At 40.6% G+C, this 20,452-nt stretch overlaps 1 protein-coding gene across 4 annotated transcripts in view; it reads left to right on the top strand.

Moving 5' to 3' along the window:
• Positions 1-20,452, top strand: part of LOC117522157 (probable C-mannosyltransferase DPY19L3) — a 152,370-nt gene that overhangs the window by 66,781 nt on the left and 65,137 nt on the right. For 3 of the 4 annotated variants that reach the window (XR_004564159.1, XM_034183538.1, XM_034183556.1), the window contains 5 exons: positions 1,027-1,158; positions 2,624-2,725; positions 2,851-2,924; positions 12,633-12,791; positions 14,279-14,410. Coding sequence is in view for 3 of the 4 variants with exons in the window: in XM_034183538.1 (XP_034039429.1) it covers positions 1,027-1,158; positions 2,624-2,725; positions 2,851-2,924; positions 12,633-12,791; positions 14,279-14,410 (599 nt within the window). In the remaining variant the exon portion in view is untranslated. The remainder of the gene's footprint in view (positions 1-1,026; positions 1,159-2,623; positions 2,726-2,850; positions 2,925-12,632; positions 12,792-14,278; positions 14,411-20,452) is intronic. The other variant, XM_034183547.1, reaches the window with a different exon arrangement.

The raw sequence follows: 20,452 nt of genomic DNA, 5'->3' as shown, positions 1-20,452 counted from the left end.
ATGCACCCAAGATGAAAATTTCAGATCCCTCCATGATTTCTAAGTGGGAGAACTTGCAGGGTGTTCAAATACTTATTTTCCTCACTGTATATATTTTAATATAAAATGTTGGAAAAGTTGCATGATTTGAATTTAAAATTACATCAATACAGTGCAATTTTGCCTTAAATTTCAAATCTGTTTCCTTACACACCATCAAATCACAACACAAGTCGCCCCAAAGGCACTACATAAGAGTGAGGTCTCACTTAGGCAGCACATTGACAACAGTGGTCAGGAAAAACTCCCTCAGCCCTTTTGTGATTACAGGAAGAAACCCCAAGCAGACCAGACTCATCTTTTTTCAGTACTTATTTATACTTTACTTGTAAACATTACTTGTATACATATACATATGCAAACCAGAAGTGTCTTTTTTTTTTTTTAACCAACTGTTTTGTCTTGGGGACGGGGGCGTGGGTATCACACAGTGACTGGTTGGATTATTTGAGTTTTGAGAATATACCTGTTGTTGTTGAAAGAAGTCTGCATTTGTGGGCCACATTCCAAGCAGCCTTTTAAAGGGCAGCCTGGTTGCATCACGTATGACATATGCGGCCCACAAATGTAACCTTAGAAGGGTGAGTTTAATCTGGATTTGAATGAAACAACAGAATCAGATACTGTTCCGCAGAAAAGGTGTACGATGGAGAAAGCCCTGTGACTGGCTGACCTCTTCTTAACCTCTGGAACACACAATAATCCTGAGAACACAGAGCATGGGGGCCAGGACAGGAGGTTTAATTAGATCTGTCTGACAGCAAGGCTCTAATCCATGAAGGATTTTGTATGTTAATAACAAAACTTTAATCTGACACCACTTGAACAGGAAGCCAATAAAGGCAGGCAAAAACCGACTCAGTACTTTTTTGCAGTATTTGTACTGTTTTTTTTTTCATGCGTTCTCATGTTTTCCATTTCAAATCCTCCTTGAAAGCATTTTTTGAAAGTCTGGCTTTGAATTCAGTTTTCTCTCTTAAATTCCAGGTGACCACGCTGTACCTGGTTCAGGTGAGCGGCTTGTTGAGCGTTTGGTTCTTTCAGTTCTGTAACTCCATGATTCTGGGCTCCCTGGTCCTCAGCTTCATCGTAGCCGCGCTCTTCGTCAGACACTGGCAGGTCAGTGCCTTTAGGTGGCGTCTGAGAGTTAATGTGCGGTTAATCCGGTGTCACATTGGACGTCCCAACAGGATGTGACACGTGACAGTCGGGGAATGTTGGGTGGCTTCATGATGGTGATTGTGAAGCCATCGATAGTGATTTGAGGTCCGGAAGTGCTGCGTTCCAGACCAGATTTCTGATCTAATCAGCTTCACTGCCTGTTGGGTCGTCCTCTGTGACGTCAGCTTTAGAGTATCTCACAATGATGACCACCAGTCATCCATCGTAGCTTCTTTGCAACATCTGCAGAATCTAAAAGGAGCATAGTGAGTGAAGAGAAATCACATTGGTAACTTGTAATTTTTGCTGTATTGTTTATTCTTTTTTGTGTATTTCTGCTGTAATGTTATTTGTGATTACATTTTTATTTTTTAATCATTTCTGCTTTAATATATCTTTATTTCCGCTGTATTTTTTTTTTCTTTTTGGATTACTAGCCTATATAAGTTGCTAACCCTATGTTGTGGCACGGCGTTGTCAGTTTATTGTGATATCTCAAAAACTCTCATCATTTTTTTGATGTGGGCCATTGACATTGTTCCTGTCTAAAAGTTATATTCATAGATTTGTTTGTTTGGAAATGGCAGCCATGATTATGCAGAATACAGCTAAATTGGGTATTTGGACAGTTTCCTCTAAATTAAGTCCAAATTCTTAAAAGTCACAACGAGATCAATGATCAGTGTAATCTGTCATACTCCCGCAACGATACCTCGATGGGAAGTGGTGATATCAACGCTGTCAAATATCGCAATATCATCCTTAGGGGTTATCAGCAGAGGGACGACTCCACTGTCGCCGTTTTACAGAACAAACTCATTTATACGTACAACCATTGAAGTGATGTAGTGCCCAATCATTGCAACATTGAAAATTTGACAAAAGATAATTTGGTGGGAAATGTATCTGTAACAGAGTTTGGATGTGGACAAGTTGCTTTCATATTTGTCATCTTTTTACTGTGGCTTTGATCTGGATTTCACCTGTGAGCCTGATTTTATGATTCCTCTCTGGGTTCATAGGCCTGTTTTTGAGGCCTTTTTGCCTTGGGCTGAATCGGTAGTCCACAGGGCCCTTGGCACTCACTGTTTTTTTTTTTTTTTTTTTTTTTTTTTTTTTTTCTGCTATAATTTTTTCTATTTATTTTTTCTTGAATTTGTCTTTATTTCTGCTGTATATTTTCAATTTTTTTATTTATTTCTGCTCTAATTTCACTATTTTCTATTTATTTCTACTTTAATTTTTCTGTAAGTTTCAGTTAAAATGCCTAAATACACTCATAAACATCAGATTAAACTTTTCTTTTAGATATTGCGCATTAGGGTTAGACACACACACACACACACACACACACACACACACACACTGCATTGTTCTTGTGAATTATGAAAAGATGATAATTCATGTGCTCATGTTGTTCCAGTCGGCTCTGAAAGTGGGAAACCTGCTGGTCCGTTTGGCCAAACTGCTCCTCCACACCCTCCTGGTTCTCCTTCTCACCGTCACCTTGAACTACCTGACAAAGGTGACCCCCCCGTCACCCAACTGTACTCTGTGTTTTATTCTTTTGTCTCCGTCTTCTCTTGTGTCCCTCAGACTTGTCAGTATTAACTGATGTTTTTCTTCTTTTTTTAAAATTTTTTTTTATAGAAGGCGCTTCGGCTCAGATCAGACGAGCACATCTTTAAATTCATCAAGTCAAAGTTGGCCTTGGGGCCCACGAGGTACGGACTCGCACACATACATCAGCACAGTCACACAGATAAGACGAGGACAGACGCTCTGTACTCGTCTTTTCTGTCCTCCGGCTGTACGTGCTGATCCCTGAACACATGTCCAGTCCCCTTTACTTAAGACCAGGGGAGTGGGACCCGGGACCCTCGTGTTCCTGTCAACCTGCTAGTGTTTCTTGCCTTCTGATTGGCTGAGTTATTAAGCTGTGGACGGAGAAGTAGGGTTCCAAACCGTATGGGTCCGGTGCCCTCAGGGAGGAGGGTTGGACTTTCCTTCTTTAGATCCTCATCCAACTGGACTCTGACATTATGGTAACCAGAGTCACTAACCACTGGCTTGGTTGACCCTCAGGGCATGTTCATTCTGTTATTGATGTTATTGATGAGGGTCGTTTTCTTTTTAGCTGTTTCTGTTTATGAACAGAAAGTATGCAAAATGAATGAATTGATTTAAACGAAACTCGGTGGGCGGGTGAGGCGGAGGCCAAAAGAGAACCTGCTAAATTTTGGTGCAGATACAAATCAAGGGGGAGAACATTAATATTGACCTTTGATCCTGATCACTGATATTTGGTCCAAATTATCATCCTGACCTTGGATCCTGATTTCTGACCATTGATCCTTTTCACTGAACTTTGATATTGCTCATTGACCTTTGATCCTGAATCACAGATCTTCACTTGTGATTGTTGAACTTTGATCTGGATTGCAGAATACTGATCATGATCACTGATATTTGGTCCAAATTGTTATCCTGACCTTGGATCCTAGTTTCTGACCATTGATCCTCTTCACTGAACTTTGATATTGCTCGGTGATCTTTGATCCTGATTCACAGATCTTCACTTCTGATTGTTGAATTTTTATCTGGATTGGAGAACACTGATCATGATCACTGATGTTTGGTCCAAATTGTCTTCCTGACTTTGGATCCTAGTTTCTGACCATTGATCCTCTTCACTGAACTTTGATATTGCTCGGTGATCTTTGATCCTGATTCACAGATCTTCACTTGTGATTGTTGAATTTTGATCTGGATTGGAGAACACTGATCATGACCACTGATGTTTGGTCCAAATTGTCTTCCTGACTTTGGATCCTAGTTTCTGACCATTGATCCTCTTCACTGAACTTTGATATTGCTCGGTGATCTTTGATCCTGATTCACAGATCTTCACATGTGATTGTTGAACTTTGATCTGGATTGCAAAACACTGATCATGATCACTGATATTTGGTCTAGAATGTGATCCTGATTGCGATTCATCACTGAGCTTTGTTAGTGGGCATGGATCTTTGATCCTGAATCACGGTTCTGTGCTTGTGATTGTTGAACTTTGACTTGATGACACGGCCCCGTCTCTCCATATTAAAGTGAATAAGATGGGTTCGGTAGCTGCAGACAGGATGTTGTCATTGTCTTGTTGTGAACCGTGAGCGTTTGTGGTTCGATGGCGATGGCTGCACGGACGCATGCACGGCGACTTGTTAACTCGGATGTCTGACTCTTGTTTGTTTAACATATGGAAATAAAGTGTTCCTGTTCAGGCCTCACTGCCTGCTGTCTCCTTAAAATACTGAATAAAAACCAGTTTCAGAGGAATGAATGAAGCATAATTACATTTGGATCAAACAGTTAGCTGGGACCTGGGGTGGATTATTGCCTGGACATAAACCGTGGGAACCACAAAGCCACAGTGCTGCCCAACAACACATAATGTAACACAAAATAATGCATGCTGTTGCAAACAAAGACTAACATACAAACAATTGCTAACACTGTCCCGCTGCATGATGGGAACTGATGCACCTTAGGATACTATAATATATTTTTAAAGTCATAGGTATTGAAAAAGTCTTGAATTCAAATGATATTTCGACATACTATTTGTTGTTTTAAAAATTTAAAATGTAAGGGAGGACTTTTGGCAATATTTAAATTTTGCAGTATTTAAGAATATCCTGTGCTTGATTCCAGGAAATGAATGCTAAATTGCATGCACTGCATTTCATACATTGCACTGGGGAACATTTTGTGTGTTTTTTAAGAGGTGACGTAACATGTGAATTTCTCCTCTGTGAGATCAATAAAGCTTATCTTGTGGGTAATTTACTCAAAATAATTTCACACAAGTCAGCGGATGGTAACATGACATAGATGGTAATTGAGGATTTTGCGTGTGTTAATGACCATAAGCACAAATTAAAATTCAGTCAATTGTGTACGTTTCGTATGTTGATGGCGCTGTCCACAGAAAGTCGTGCTGATTGCTGTCATCCCCTGTCAAAAGTGCACCTTGTGCACGAGACTTTCTCCTTATACAACCCCAATTCCAATGAAGTTGGGACGTTGTGATAAATGTAAATAAAAACACAATACAATGATTTTCAAATCCTCTTCAACCTATATTCAATTGAATACACCACAAAGACAAGATATTTAATGTTCAAACTGATAAACTTTGTTTTTGTGCAAATATTTGCTCATTTTGAAATGGATGCCTGCAACACGTTTCAAAAAAGCTGGGACAGTGGTATGTTTACCATTGTGTTACATCACCTTTCCTTCTAACAACACTCAATAAGCATTTGGGAACTGAGGACACTAATTGTTGAAGCTTTGTAGGTGGAATTCTTTCCCATTCTTGCTTGATGTACGACTTCAGTTGTTCAACAGTCCGGGGTCTCCGTTGTCGTATTTTGCACTTCATAATGTTCCACACATTTCACAGATGTGTAAGTTGCCCATGCCATGGGCACTAACACACCCCCATACCATCACAGATGCTGGCTTTTGAACTTTGCGCTAACAGTCTGGATGGTCTTTGTCCTCTTTTGTCCGGAGGACACGATGTCCATGATTTCCAAAAACAATTTGAAATGTGGACTCATCAGACCACAGCACACTTTTCTACTTTGCGTCTGTCCATTTCAAATAAGCTTGGGCCCAGAGAAGACGGCTGTGTTTCTGGATGTTGTTGATGTATGGCTTTCGTTTTGTACGGTAGAGTTTTAACTTGCACTTGTAGATGTAGCAACAAACTATGTTAACTGACAGTGGTTTTCTGAAGTGTTCCTGAGCCCATGTGGTAAGATCCTTTACACAATGATGTTGGTTTTTAATGCAGTGCAGCCTGAGGGATCGAAGGTCACAGGCATTCACTGTTGGTTGTCGGCCTTGCCTCTAACGTGTAGAAAGTTCTCCAGATTCTCTGAATCTTCCGATTATATTATGAACTGTAGATGATGGAATCCCTAAATTCCTTGCAAATGAACCTTGAGAAACATTGTTCTTAAATGGTTAAACTGAGTATTTTTTTTCACACAGTTGTTTACAAAGTGGTGATCCTCACACCATCTTTGCTTGTGAACAGCTGAGACTTTTGGGGATGCTCCTTTTATACCCAATCACAACACTCACCTGTTTCCAATAAGGTGTTCTTTGAGCATTCATCAACTTTCCCAGTCTTTTGTTGCCCTGTCCCAACTTTTTTGAAATGTGTTGCAGGCATCCATTTCAAAATGAGCAAATATTCGTACAAAAACAAAGTTTATCAGTTTGAACATTAAATATCTTGTCTTTGTGATGTATTCAATTGAATATAAGTTGAAGAGGATTTGCAAATCATTGTATTCTCTTTTTATTTACATTTTTCACATCTCAACTTCACTGGAATTGGGGTTGTATTTCTGTTACATAGAAAGACGGGATAAATGTCACAATTTTATTTATGATGTGGATGTTTTGCTAAAAATAGGCCACTATAAATTGTTTAATTGGGGTATTTTCTGTGTTAAAGAAGATGAGTGAAAATAAAGAAATGCATACCCAAACCGCTCACAGGGAATGACTTGAAATCAGATTTCTGCATTTCTGCACTGACCCCATGATGTTGGGTGACTTCGAACCAAGGTTTCAAACATACTAAATTACAGACACATTCTCTCTGGTGTTGCTTTTTGCCTTGATCAGTCATGTTGTGTGTGGAAATGTCATCTGTTTGCTTGTTCAACAACCAGAATTGTGTACACTTGGGTGGACTCACCCCCAAATTGCATATTCATTCAGGCAAATGTGTTAAATGGAAAATTTGCACTGTTTAGTTAAATTGCAAAGGATGCAGGTCTTGTCTTGCAATCCCAGCATGTATGTGTACAACCCCTGGCAAAAATTATGGAATCACCGGCCTCGGAGGATGTTCATTCAGTTGTTTAATTTTGGAGAAAAAAAGCAGATCACAGACATGACACAAAACTAAACTCAGTAACGGTTACTTTTTTAGACCAGGAGAGGGAAAAAAATATGGAATCACTCAGTTCTGAGGAAAAAATTATGGAATCATGAAAAACAAAAGAATGCTCCAACACATCACTAGTATTTTGTTGCACCACCTCTGGCTTTTATAACAGCTTGCAGTCTCTGAGGCATGGACTTAATGAGTGACAAACAGTACTCTTCATCAATCTGGCTCCAACTTGCTCTGATTACTGTTGCCAGATCAGCTTTGCAGGTTGGAGCCTTGTCATGGACCATTTTCTTCAACTTCCACCAAAAGACACATTGACCCTATGTGTCTTTTTGCAAGGAATGTTTTCACAGTATTTGCTCTATGGCAAGATGCATTATCATCTTGAAAAATGATTTCATCATCCCCAAACATCCTTTCAATTGATGGGATAAGAAAAGTGTCCAAAATATCAACGTAAACTTGTGCATTTATTGATGATGTAATGACAGCCATCTCCCCAGTGCCTTTACCTGACATGCAGCCCCATATCATCAATGACTGTGGAAATTTACATGTTCTCTTCATCTTTATAAATCTCATTGGAACGGTACCAAACAAAAGTTCCAGCATCATCACCTTGCCCAATGCAGGTTCGAGATTCATCACTGAATATGACTTTCATCCAGTCATCCACAGTCCACGATTGCTTTTCCTTAGCCCATTGTAACCTTGTTTTTTTCTGTTTAGGTGTTAATGATGGCTTTCATTTAGCTTTTCTATATGTAAATCCCATTTCCTTTAGGTGGTTTCTTACAGTTCGGTCACAGACGTTGACTCCAGTTTCCTCCCATTCATTCCTCATTTGTTTTGTTGTGCATTTTCGATTTTTGAGACATATTGCTTTAAGTTTTCTGTCTTGACACTTTGATGTCTTCCTTGGTCTACCAGTATGTTTGTCTTTAACAACCTTCCCATGTTTGTATTTGGTCCAGTGTTTAGACACAGCTGACTGTGAACAACCAACATCTTTTGCAACATTGTGTGATGATTTACACTCTTTTAAGAGTTTGATAATCCTCTCCTTTGTTTCAATTGACATCTCTCATGTTGGAGCCATGATTCATGTCAGTCCACTTGGTGCAACAGCTCTCCAAGGTGTGATCACTCCTTTTTAGATGCAGACTAACGAGCAGATCTGATATAATGCAGGTGTTAGTTTTGGGGATGAAAATTTACAGGGTGATTCCATAATTTATTCCTCAGAATTGAGTGAGTCCATATTTTTTTCCCTCTGCTTGGTCTAAAAAAGTAACCGTTACTGACTGCCACAATTTTTTTTCCTGATTTCTTATAGTGTTTCTTAAAGCCAGAAAGTTGCCATTTGAAATGACTTTAGTTTTGTGTCATGTCTGTGATCTGCTTTTTTTCTACAAAATTAAACAACTGAATGAACATCCTCCGAGGCCGGTGATTCCATAATTATTGCCAGGGGTTGTATTTGTGAGTGCTGTGGTGTTTGCACGTTTTACACATGCAAACCTTTAGTAAATCAGGCCCTATATGAGAATTGTTAGTTTGGATTATTGTCCCAGAGGGGAAATTCTGTTCCACAGCAATGCACATTCAACTTCACGAAGTACAAGTAACAAAATATCATGTGGTAAATGGTACACAAAAACATCCAAAATGGCACCCTGTTCGTTACTCTCTGTGTGAATGAAGTCATGTTCTTTCAAAAAAAACATCTATTATGCCATTTACCTCTGCCGGAAACTGTAAAAAAGGAAATAATCACCATGTTTTAAATTTCCGTAGCTCCTCGAATTGTGTGCACAAACACACTTCCATCAGGGTGGGAAAAAAACAGCCATTAAAATGGAGACATTTCATCAAAATCACTTAATTCTATGTCTCCCTTAAAGTTTTGCCCAAATTAAACTTTGAGCACGAAATTGTGGCTTCCTCAGTGCAACTGGAAAACTTCAAATGATGTTGCTGAGACAAACAGCTACGTGAGGAAAATTGTCGTGAGTTGGTGCTTTATAAATTGAATAAATTGAAGAAAGTCTTCAGTCACTGTTGTGACCAGTTGAATTTTTCTGCCGGTGAACCTGCTGTGGTTGAGTTTGGCACCACTTCACACCATAATGGCCCAAACTACAACTCAGTGCACCACAGCTGTTTTCCCAAAGCAACTCTCGTCTGGTTGTGTCCTTTGCCGAGTCGTCCTGAGCAGCCACATCACTTGGCAAAAGTTATTACCTCCGCCAGTGAAGTTTTGTTTTCGACCCTGTTTGTTTGTTTATGAACAGCCTGGAGCCCACAAACTTTCATATATCGTTATGCCATTTTTACTGAAGATTAATATCCTGATAAGCAATAACTGATTCAGTTTTCAAGGTTAAAGCTTTAGCTTTTCATAAGCTAAAGGTCAAAGTTAGGGAAAAAGCATGGAAAATGTGAAAAATCCCTATCCTTTAACATTGAATGAATTTTCAAAACCTCATACCGCTGTCACAAAACATCAAATTTCTTTCATATTTGAAAGTATTATGTAGGATGGTATCCTTTATCGACTGACAAAGTTTGATCCAGATCTGATCCAGATTACAGATTTCAGTTTGAGAGCATGATTTATTAAACTGACTTGTTCTGTAAGACAAACATTTTTCTCATTCAGAGCTTCTTTTGCAGTGGTTGGCATCCAGTTTAATGGTCTGTTCCCACCACCTTCTGCTCCAGAGTGTGAATCACAGTACATCATTCAGTATATAGGAGCAGCTGGTCATACAGTACCATATATCGCCATACATGATGATACAGTAGTTTTCATTGCATGACCTCCCCAGATTGTAAAAAGGCTCAACCCATCTTAGCACCTAATTTTCATGCTGAGGTGAGCAGGAGTCCAGCCAAGCTCCCAAATTTTCAAACATGTCAAAACGGGCACACATTTTTACGCACTCTTCCTGACTAGTCCTGACCTATGCTGAGCAGACCTTGACCGCCTGCTGAGATACAAACGAGTTGTGACGAGGCTTGGCAAGGAGTCAGAACCGCTTTTGATATGATGGGTGATTGAATACTTTTTAGCCCGTCCAAGAAGAAGCCACAACTGAATTAAAGTTATGCTTTATTTTCTGACATAATTAAAATTATTTATTTATTTCAGTTTTTCCAGTTTAGTCACAGGACCTCCCAAAGTAGTGGAAAAAAAATATGTGACTCATACTCTGTGTTTTGGGCTTTGATTCCACAGAAAGCCCTCTATAAATCACTGTTACAATTGTTAATATTAATAACAACCAAGCGTCTTTTTTTTTCTGTAAATAAGTAACACCGGAGTTAGTCACAGGACCTCTCAAACTAGTAAAAAACAAAACAAAAAATGAGACTTATATTGGATAAAACACGATAAATGCATATTGTCAGCATTCCAGCATTATTATTTTTTTCTGGACTACCGTATTTTCCAAAGTATAATTTGCACCTTTTGAAAAAGGAATGGAAAAGCCATATATAAGTCACACTGGAGAATAAGACACACCTTCTTTATGTATTATCAGCTCTTGAGATTTTGGATTTTTGTGATTTTTCTTTTTTTCTTTTTTTTTTTTTTTTGATGAATTCCTGTAGTTTGCATTTTATTATTGGCTTTTATTATTGGAGTTCATTTTGTTGAATGCTTTAATTCTTGTGAAAGTCTCATATAAATAATTATTCTAATTATTATTATTAAGGACAATTGTGTGATTTTTCATTATATAAGTCACACTGGAGTATAAATACAGTGGGGTAAAAAAGTATTTAGTCAGTCCCTGAATGTGCAGGTTCTCCTACTTAGAAAGATGAGAGAGGTCTGTAATTTTCAACATAGGTACACTTGAACTATGAGAGACAAAATGAGAAAAAAAAATCCAGGAAATCACATTGTAGGATTTTTAAAGAATTTATTTGTAAATTATGGTGGAAAATAAGTATTTGGTCAATATCAAAAGTTCAACTCAATACTTTGTAACATATCCTTTGTTGGCAATGACAGAGGTCAAACGTTTCCTGTAAGTCTTCACCAGGTTTGCACACACTGTAGCTGGTATTTTGGTCCATTCCTCCATGCAGATCTCCTCTAGAGCAGTGATGTTTTGGGGCTGTCACTGGGCAACATGGACTTTCAACTCTCCCAACAAATTTTCTATGGAGTTGAGGTCTGGAAACTGGCTCAGCCACTCCAGGATCTTGAAATGCTTTTTACGGAGCCACTCTTTTGTTGCCTGAGCGGTGTGTTTGGGATCATTGTCATGCTGGATGACCCAGATATGATGCATCTTCAATACTCTCACTGAAGGAAGGAGGTTCTGGCTTAAAATCTCATGATGCGTGGCCCCATTCATTCTTCCCTTAACACGGATCAGTTGTCCTGTCCCCTTTGCAGATAAACAGCCCCAAAGCATGATGTTTCCACTCCCGTGCTTTGCAGTAGATATAGTGTTCTTGGGATGCAACTCTACATTCTTCTTCCTCCAAACATGATGAGTTGAGTTTTTACCAAAAACTTCTATTTTGGTTTCATCTGACCACATGATATTCTCCCAATGCTCTTCTGGATCATCCATATGCTCTCTGGCAAACTTCAGACAGGCCTGGACACGTACTGGCTTAAGCAGGGGGACACGCCTGGCACTGCAGGATTTGAGTCCATCTCTGCGTAGTGTGTAGCCTTTGTTACTTTGGTCATTCATCAGGTCCCTCTGTGTAGTTGTGGGATTTTTGTTCACCGTTCTCATGATCATTTTGACCCCATGGGATGAGATCTTGCGTGGAGCCTCAGATTATCAATGGTCTTGTATGTCTTCCATTTTCTTACAGTTGCTCCCACAGTTGATTTATTCACACCAACCTGCTTGACTATTGTAGATTCACTCTTCCCAGCCTCGTGCACATCTGCAATTTTCTTCCTGGTGTCTTTCGACAGCTCTTTGGTCTTGGCCATGGTTGAGTTTGGAGTCTGACTGTTTGAGGCTGTGGACAGGTGTCTTTTATACAGATAACAAGTTACAACAGGTGCCATTAATCCAGGTAACAGGTGGAGGACAGAAGAGTGTCTTAAAGAAGAAGTTATAGGTCTGTGAGAGCCAGAAATCTTGCTTGTTTGTTATTGACCAAATACTTATTTTCCACCATAATTTACAAATAAATTCTTTAAAAATCCTGCAATGTGATTTCCTGGATTTTTTTTTTCTCATTTTGTCTATTACAGTTGAAGTGTACCAATGATGAAAATTACAGACCTCTCTCATCTTTCTAAGTAGGAGAACTTGCACAATCAGGGACTGACTAAATACTTTTTTACCCCACTGTATGGTAAAATTGTCAGTGTTCCAGCATTATATATTTTTTTTATTTTGGCCTATTGTTCCACAAAGTTGGTCTTTGTCTTTACTTTCTTGCTCCATCATCTCCTCTCCCTCAGAGATTTCGATGCCAGTCTGTATTTGTGCGAGGAAGCCTTCGGCCTGCTGCCCTACGATACCTTGGAACGTCTGTCTGGCACTCTGCTGCTTCAACCATACGTCGTCACGTTGCTGGTGCTTGGCGCCGTGCTGGGAGCGGCGGCGTTGCACAACTTAAGGTGGGTGACGCGTGCACAGGGATCGAGGAACCAAAACTAAACCGTTTGCAGCTCAGACGAGATACACGGGGGTTTGAAGTGTCGGCTGTCGAGATCGGAGTCTGTGGAGGCAAAACGAGATGGTCAGGTCCATAAATATTAGGACACCATTTTATGTTGAAATGAATCGGATGTTGTTGTGTTGGTCCAGCTTTGTTTGTGTGTCTTCTTGTCCAATCTGTGGTAACATGAACAGTTTTAGTTCTTGGTGGATGTACGCGCTCCTATTAATGATGTAATTCCCAAACGTTCTCAGCTGCTTTGCTTGTTTTTAGAAGTGGGTCTGTTTTCCTGTGAGCTGTGCTCCTTGTTTTTATGTGAGGCTCCGTGTGAGTAATCTGACTCTCAGCAGGCACAAAGCTATTGATTTTGGTGACCTCGTGACCTTTCTTCTGTTGTTCATCCTTCAGGCCAAACTTTTTCTGCCGTTATTTGAGTCACTACTCATATATCTGAAAGCTCCTGTGGTGAGGTTGTGACCTTTGGCTGGATTTTATTGACATAGTGAAACATCACTGCACGTCATTGGCTGGCTTGAACGTATCTGTGTGCACCTATAAGCCCCACCTACAGTGTGTACTGACAGTGCATGGCTGTCTTCCAATTCAGAGTCTGCACCCTTCTGAGGTCTGTACTTACTTGTGCTTTATATACAAACTTATTTACAACTTTATGTATGGAGCATAAAAGTGTGGGTTTTTTTTTTTTTAATACATTTTTTAACTCACCAACTGTTTTGTCTTGCAGGGGGAAATTTGTGGGAAAAGATTGGGATTGACCTGTTATTGCAGCGTGCAGCCGCTGAATTGGGACGCAGCCTCAGTTTCCGCCGCAAAGGAAGTTGCACGCTCATATGTTGGTGTCAGAAAATTACTCCAAATATTTCTGATCACACAAAACTTAAGTGGTAATTTTTTTTTTTTTTTCCCCCACCTGATGCAGATGCTCAAAGTTCTTTACACTCACTCATTCATTCACTCACTCATGACCTCCAGGATGTTCTGCTGCACGCCACCAGTAACTCGAACACCGCAGTGATTTTTACAGTCTGATTGGGGAGTTTAACCTTTGACCCTCTGGTCAAACATCTTCAGTCAAACAATCGGTCTGCGCCATGTGATTACCCATAATTCTTTTTGCGGCATTGGTGTGCGGCAGCCGACCTTCAGAAGAAACGTTTGTAGTCAGACTCAAAGCAGCTGGTCAGACTGTAGCGATGACATCATTACCCTCAAGCGTTTGTGTGTGTGTGTGCCGATTACTGCAGGGAGAAGCCGTGCGTCCGTATGTGCACGTGCAGCGGTCTGAATAGGAGCTGCTGGATGTTTAACAGTGAGCGCGTTAAGACTCTGTGGTTATAGTTTTGCCGCCTTCCCTCCCTTGCGTCTTCACGCCAGTCTGGTTCTAACGATTTCTGCATCACTGTTGTTTCGATTCTCGTTTGTCAGCAGGCTGAACGTCATCTCCGCCGAGGACGAGAAAGGACTGGGAGAGTGGAGACTTGTGTCGCTTCGTCCAGACGTGGCCTATAACGTGCTGCATTCACTGTTCTTCGGCCTGCTGGCTTTCAGCACAATGAGGTGAGTTTGCAGTGCATGTGCACATCCACGTCACATGGTGACACTGGTTTAAGTCCAAAGAACTCTTCAGATGCACTTTACTGATCGATGGCCTGTGAACAGGTACGGAGTGCTTCACCAAACATCCTACATCTCATGAACATTCACAGCACAAAGAGAAACCAGCTCAGTTTAAATGCAACAGTCAGGAGTTGGTAGCTTAAAAAAAAAAAAAAAAAACATATATGATGATGCATTTTTCAGGGCATGGCATTTCCACTGGCCTCGTTGCCTGGGGCAACTACATAACCTCTATGTTTTTTATTTTGTTTTTTGTTTTTTGACATGAAACTGACTTAAAGCAGCAGGTAATTATGCAAAGATTAACAGATGAAAATGCTACACCACTGACTGTGCACAACCACAGATAGGAGGCAGAAATTCATGCAAAATATGACACATGACAGAATCACACATGAAGTTACTCACTTGATTTTGGGGGGAGTTGACATTGTTTTTCTACATCTCTCCATGAGCCTCAACAGTGCATCCAGCCATCATTTGCTAAGTTTAATCACAAAATTGCTCCTGCTAGGGATCTCCAGATTCAATCCAAAGCTCATTCACACTTGATAGAACCCCACGGATCCACAGATATCGGAGTTTGCATGAGACAGTTGTCCCACTACAATTATGGTGATTGATAATGCTGACCCGGGAGCATTTTCCCGTGCTGGATGAGTCAGAGGCTGTTATGGTTAGGGTTCTGGACGGGACCGGACTGTTACAGGTGATGGACTTAAACGCTGGGAGCAAGGACCAGAACTGGTTGTGAACAAAAAGAGATTTATTTACAATAAACAAATGTACAATTCTGCACTGGTTAGACGGCCTGACAGGGCCCGCTTGTAGCGGTGGAACATCTGGGAGCTGCAGTGCACACACGGACAGACTTGGGAGTCTGAGAACAAGCAGGAATCCTGGAGTGTAAGGTTCTGGAGTCGGGGCCAGGTGGCACGCACAGAGTCGAGAACAGGAACTAGGAGAATGGAGGTGAGGAGAGGTGAGTGACTGCACTTGTAATACTGAAGCCTTCAACAACAGACAGGTCACAGAAGGCTGAAAACGGGAATGTTCACAGTTCTGGAAATAATGTTCACAGTCTAAGAAACAAGGTTTGCTGTTCAGGAATCGTTCACAGTTCACGAGTTATCTTCAGAGGTCAGGTGCATCTTGTGATGCAGTTCCAATTAAGTAGGACTTGACTTTAGAAACAACTTGGAAAGTTCTTAGTGGTTCAATATCAGAGTTCATACAGTTCTAGGAAAACAGTTCTTGGAAATAGTTCTTGGAACAGTTCTTGGAGACTGTTCTTAGTCATGCACAGTCACAGACAGGAGCTGCGTGAGAGCAGAATCTCGCAGAACATGAAGGAACTTAACTGAAGCATGGCAGAGCTATGCGCTCTGTAGCTGAGAGCTGTGGTGCAGATAGTCGTGGAGCCAGGAACATTTGCGACATGGAAGACATGCAGGAGAGTGTCTGGGAACACCAGAGAAAACAACAAGCTCTAATACAGGAATTAGAGTCGACCAGGTTACCTTGAAATGAGCTGCGGAAAGCTCCGATGTCAGAGCGCGTAGAAGCGGCAGAAAAGATGAGGTCAAGGTCATGGATTCTCAGTGAAGCTCCTGGAAGAATCTGGCCTCAGGAAAAATGAACTGGCCTCATGACATGGAAAATGAAGAATCCGGTAAAGACTGACCTCAAAACCGGGGTTTAAGTAGCCCGCTCCTGATGAGCCACTCATAAGCTTCAGGTGCGAGGAGAGTTACAGGTGTTCCTCGGCTCTGCAGCCCACCACCTGGGAGAAAAAAAACAAACTACACACAAGATTAAAAAAGGGGCAAAGGACCAGAGCAGACCATGACAAAGACACTCCCTTATTTTCAGAACTGTCAAGTTTTTTATATTCCAAAGCGACATATATAAAAAATATTGCATTATCATGTGTATTTCACAAGATGGCACAGTCTATGTGCATGCCAAGCTGCTTCTCTATACTCAGTGAGGTACTGCGAGTCACACTCCAGATCAGAAGGTGATGGTAACGCACCATTAAGCTGGATGTCAACTGCTGTAAATGGCCGAAAGAAAAAGGTGATGATGCTCAATGGAAAAGTTATTTGTCTTAAAGAGCAAGTTAATTTAATAAATCATGCTCTCAAACTGAAAGACTGTTCTTGAATAAAAAGAGCACTTTCATATGCCTTGGAAGTCTGCTTGTTTGGGCTGTGAGACAACAAAAACATCAGCAGGACAGCTAAGGTGAGGCTGTTATATTTCACAAATGTTTTACAAAAGAGCATTCAGGAGTTTAGTTACATTGGACAGAGACACTGATCAGATATTTTTGGCTGTACAGGGACACAAGAACCATTTTAGGCTGAGATTTACAGAGTTTTATGCCTGGTACAAATGAATTTGAATTTTCAAACGTTTAATTCCGTTGCACGTTGACCTCGCCTATGAGCATCATTTCAGCTGTGACAAGAAGCAGTCCATTAATTAGTCCATCAACTTCTGCTCTTGAATGACATGTTTGCATTATAAATAAATAATTCACCTTTTTCCGCTTCATGATACATTTTTGGACAGATACAACTAATGCTGTGGTGCCACTTGAAGAAGTGACAGTAACTCCCATACAGGCCATTAGGTTAATCGGGGTATTTCTTGTCCCTGAAAACCATAGTGTGAAGTCTGTGACCCCCTGGACGGAGCACCAGTCCATCATTTGTTAATCCCTAGTGAAGGCCGGTAACCATTTTCACTCTGTTGGACACAGACGGGCATCTTAAAGCTGTCACACATTGAACCTATCTCGGCCTATAAGTTGGTAGTGCAACTCCCATACCGCATTGCTTCATGGTGCCGAAGTCGTTGTCCAAGCACAACCAGCAGCAGCAGTTTTGTGAAAACACAAGACAGCATTTTTTAATAGAAGATTATGTAAGTGTTGGAGAACATCTTCAAATCTTCTGGCAAAGTCACAAATCAGAATTAAAAACTTACTTTTTATTTTTGACTTAAAATTTAAAAAGCTCTTCCAAACTGTGCACTTACCCAAATGCACCCTGACGGAAAAATGTGTCTTTTTAAAGTTAAAATGAGCTCTTCAACTGCAAGCAGAAAGAATAACCAGAGCAGAAAAAAAACCAGACTGAACCCGCCTGCCGAGGACTCTGGTTCCTCCTGCGCAGAAATCTGGCTGTTTGCTTCCACATAATAAGCGTTTGATATGCCGACTATATATTAACATGATGCCACAACATTCTCACAGCATCATCCATCACATAATTTGAGACTTATTTCAGTAAAAGCACAAGAACTTGTGATTCCATTAGCAACCTCAGATTTGCTTAATGCTCTTCAAAATAAACTGAATGTTTAGCCAATTCTTCTTCTACCGTCATAAAGTGTTAATGCAAAGTGACGGCCTGCTGCAGCTGAAAACTTACAGATGATGCTACCAAAGAAAAACACTTCACAGTTATTGATGAACGTTTGGAACCAGGACTGAAGGGTAGTTGTAAAACAGCTAACTGATCATCTGCAGAGGAATGGTCTATTTGAAGAGTTTCAGTCAGGTTTTAGAATTCATCATAGTACAGAAACAGCATTAGTGAAGGTTACAAATGATCTTCTTATGGCCTCGGACAGTGGACTCATCTCTGTGCTTGTTCTGTTAGACCTCAGTGCTGCTTTTGATACTGTTGACCATAAAATTTTATTACAGAGATTAGAGCATGCCATAGGTATTAAAGGCACTGCACTGCGGTGGTTTGAATCATATTTGTCTAATAGATTACAATTTGTTCATGTAAATGGGGAATCTTCTTCACAGACTAAGGTTAATTATGGAGTTCCACAAGGTTCTGTGCTAGGACCAATTTTATTCACTTTATACATGCTTCCCTTAGGCAGTATTATTAGACGGTATTGCTTAAATTTTCATTGTTACGCAGATGATACCCAGCTTTATCTATCCATGAAGCCAGAGGACACACACCAATTAGCTAAACTGCAGGATTGTCTTACAGACATAAAGACATGGATGACCTCTAATTTCCTGCTTTTAAACTCAGATAAAACTGAAGTTATTGTACTTGGCCCCACAAATCTTAGAAACATGGTGTCTAACCAGATCCTTACTCTGGATGGCATTACCCTGACCTCTAGTAATACTGTGAGAAATCTTGGAGTCATTTTTGATCAGGATATGTCATTCAAAGCGCATATTAAACAAATATGTAGGACTGCTTTTTGCATTTGCTCAATATCTCTAAAATCAGAAAGGTCTTGTCTCAGAGTGATGCTGAAAAACTAATTCATGCATTTATTTCCTCTAGGCTGGACTATTGTAATTCATTATTATCAGGTTGTCCTAAAAGTTCCCTAAAAAGCCTTCAGTTAATTCAAAATGCTGCAGCTAGAGTACTGACGGGGACTAGAAGGAGAGAGCATATCTCACCCATATCGGCCTCTCTTCATTGGCTTCCTGTTAATTCTAGAATAGAATTTAAAATTCTTCTTCTTACTTATAAGGTTTTGAATAATCAGGTCCCATCTTATCTTAGGGACCTCGTAGTACCATATCACCCCAATAGAGCGCTTCGCTCTCAGACTGCAGGCTTACTTGTAGTTCCTAGGGTTTGTAAGAGTAGAATGGGAGGCAGAGCCTTCAGCTTTCAGGCTCCTCTCCTGTGGAACCAGCTCCCAATTCAGATCAGGGAGACAGACACCCTCTCTACTTTTAAGATTAGGCTTAAAACTTTCCTTTTTGCTAAAGCTTATAGTTAGGGCTGGATCAGGTGACCCTGAACCATCCCTTAGTTATGCTGCTATAGACGTAGACTGCTGGGGGGTTCCCATGATGCACTGTTTCTTTCTCTTTTTGCTCTGTATGCACCACTCTGCATTTAATCATTAGTGATCAATCTCTGCTCCCCTCCACAGCATGTCTTTTTCCTGGTTCTCTCCCTCAGCCCCAACCAGTCCCAGCAGAAGACTGCCCCTCCCTGAGCCTGGTTCTGCTGGAGGTTTCTTCCTGTTAAAAGGGAGTTTTTCCTTCCCACTGTAGCCAAGTGCTTGCTCACAGGGGGTCGTTTTGACCGTTGGGGTTTTTACGTAATTATTGTATGGCCTTGCCTTACAATATAAAGTGCCTTGGGGCAACTGTTTGTTGTGATTTGGCGCTATATAAAAAAATTGATTGATTGATTGACTGTGAGGGTTTGCTGATTTATGAGATTAAATGTGAAAAATGAGAAAAACTGCAAGACACAGAACTCGTTAGTCATGTTGTGACATTTCGGGGCCTAAGAATAAGGCAGTGTGCAAATAAAATATTGTACAGCACCTAATATTTTTATCTTTTGTAAAGGATATGATGTTTATGGCAAATATCAACACTGTGGAGGCTCAGATAAAGAATAGTACTGCCTCATCACACGAGGGGCAGAACAGTGCCATGCTCCTCATCCAAGCGGAGTCCTGATCAACAGTGTCGTCTTTCTATCTAGAACCTGACCCGAGCGATACTGATTTTTGAGAGGTTGATATGATACCGATATTGGGAGGGAGAGAGAGAGATCACAGTGTAAAATAGAAATTGTTGGTAGGCATGTCTTATTGTTTGGTGGTCACAAAGCCAGCATGTCCCGGGCTGCCAGGTCAGAGAGCTGGAAGCCCGGGACATGCTGGAAATTAAGACATAGGTGGAGGAGAACACAGACGGGGGGGGGATTGGATCAACTGTGGAGACCTGGTAGTAGGAAAGCATACCAAAATAGTGTAATTGTGCAAAATGCTGCTGATATGAATGACCTAAGGGCAGGCATTAAACAATTACAGGATAAAGTGGCTCCAGGATTGATTCCCCACCTGCTCCCATTTCACACGATTTCAGACAGAAAAGTGCCATGTAAGGGTCTATTAACATGTATGCATATACCATCCTGTAAATCATGATATGACTTGCGCTCACATGGACATGTTATT

The sequence above is a fragment of the Thalassophryne amazonica genome, chromosome 2, assembly GCF_902500255.1.
Source record: "Thalassophryne amazonica chromosome 2, fThaAma1.1, whole genome shotgun sequence".
NCBI lineage: Eukaryota > Metazoa > Chordata > Actinopteri > Batrachoidiformes > Batrachoididae > Thalassophryne > Thalassophryne amazonica.
The sequence above is the reverse complement of the archived record's forward strand: the minus strand, read 5'-3'. Positions and strand labels throughout refer to the sequence as shown.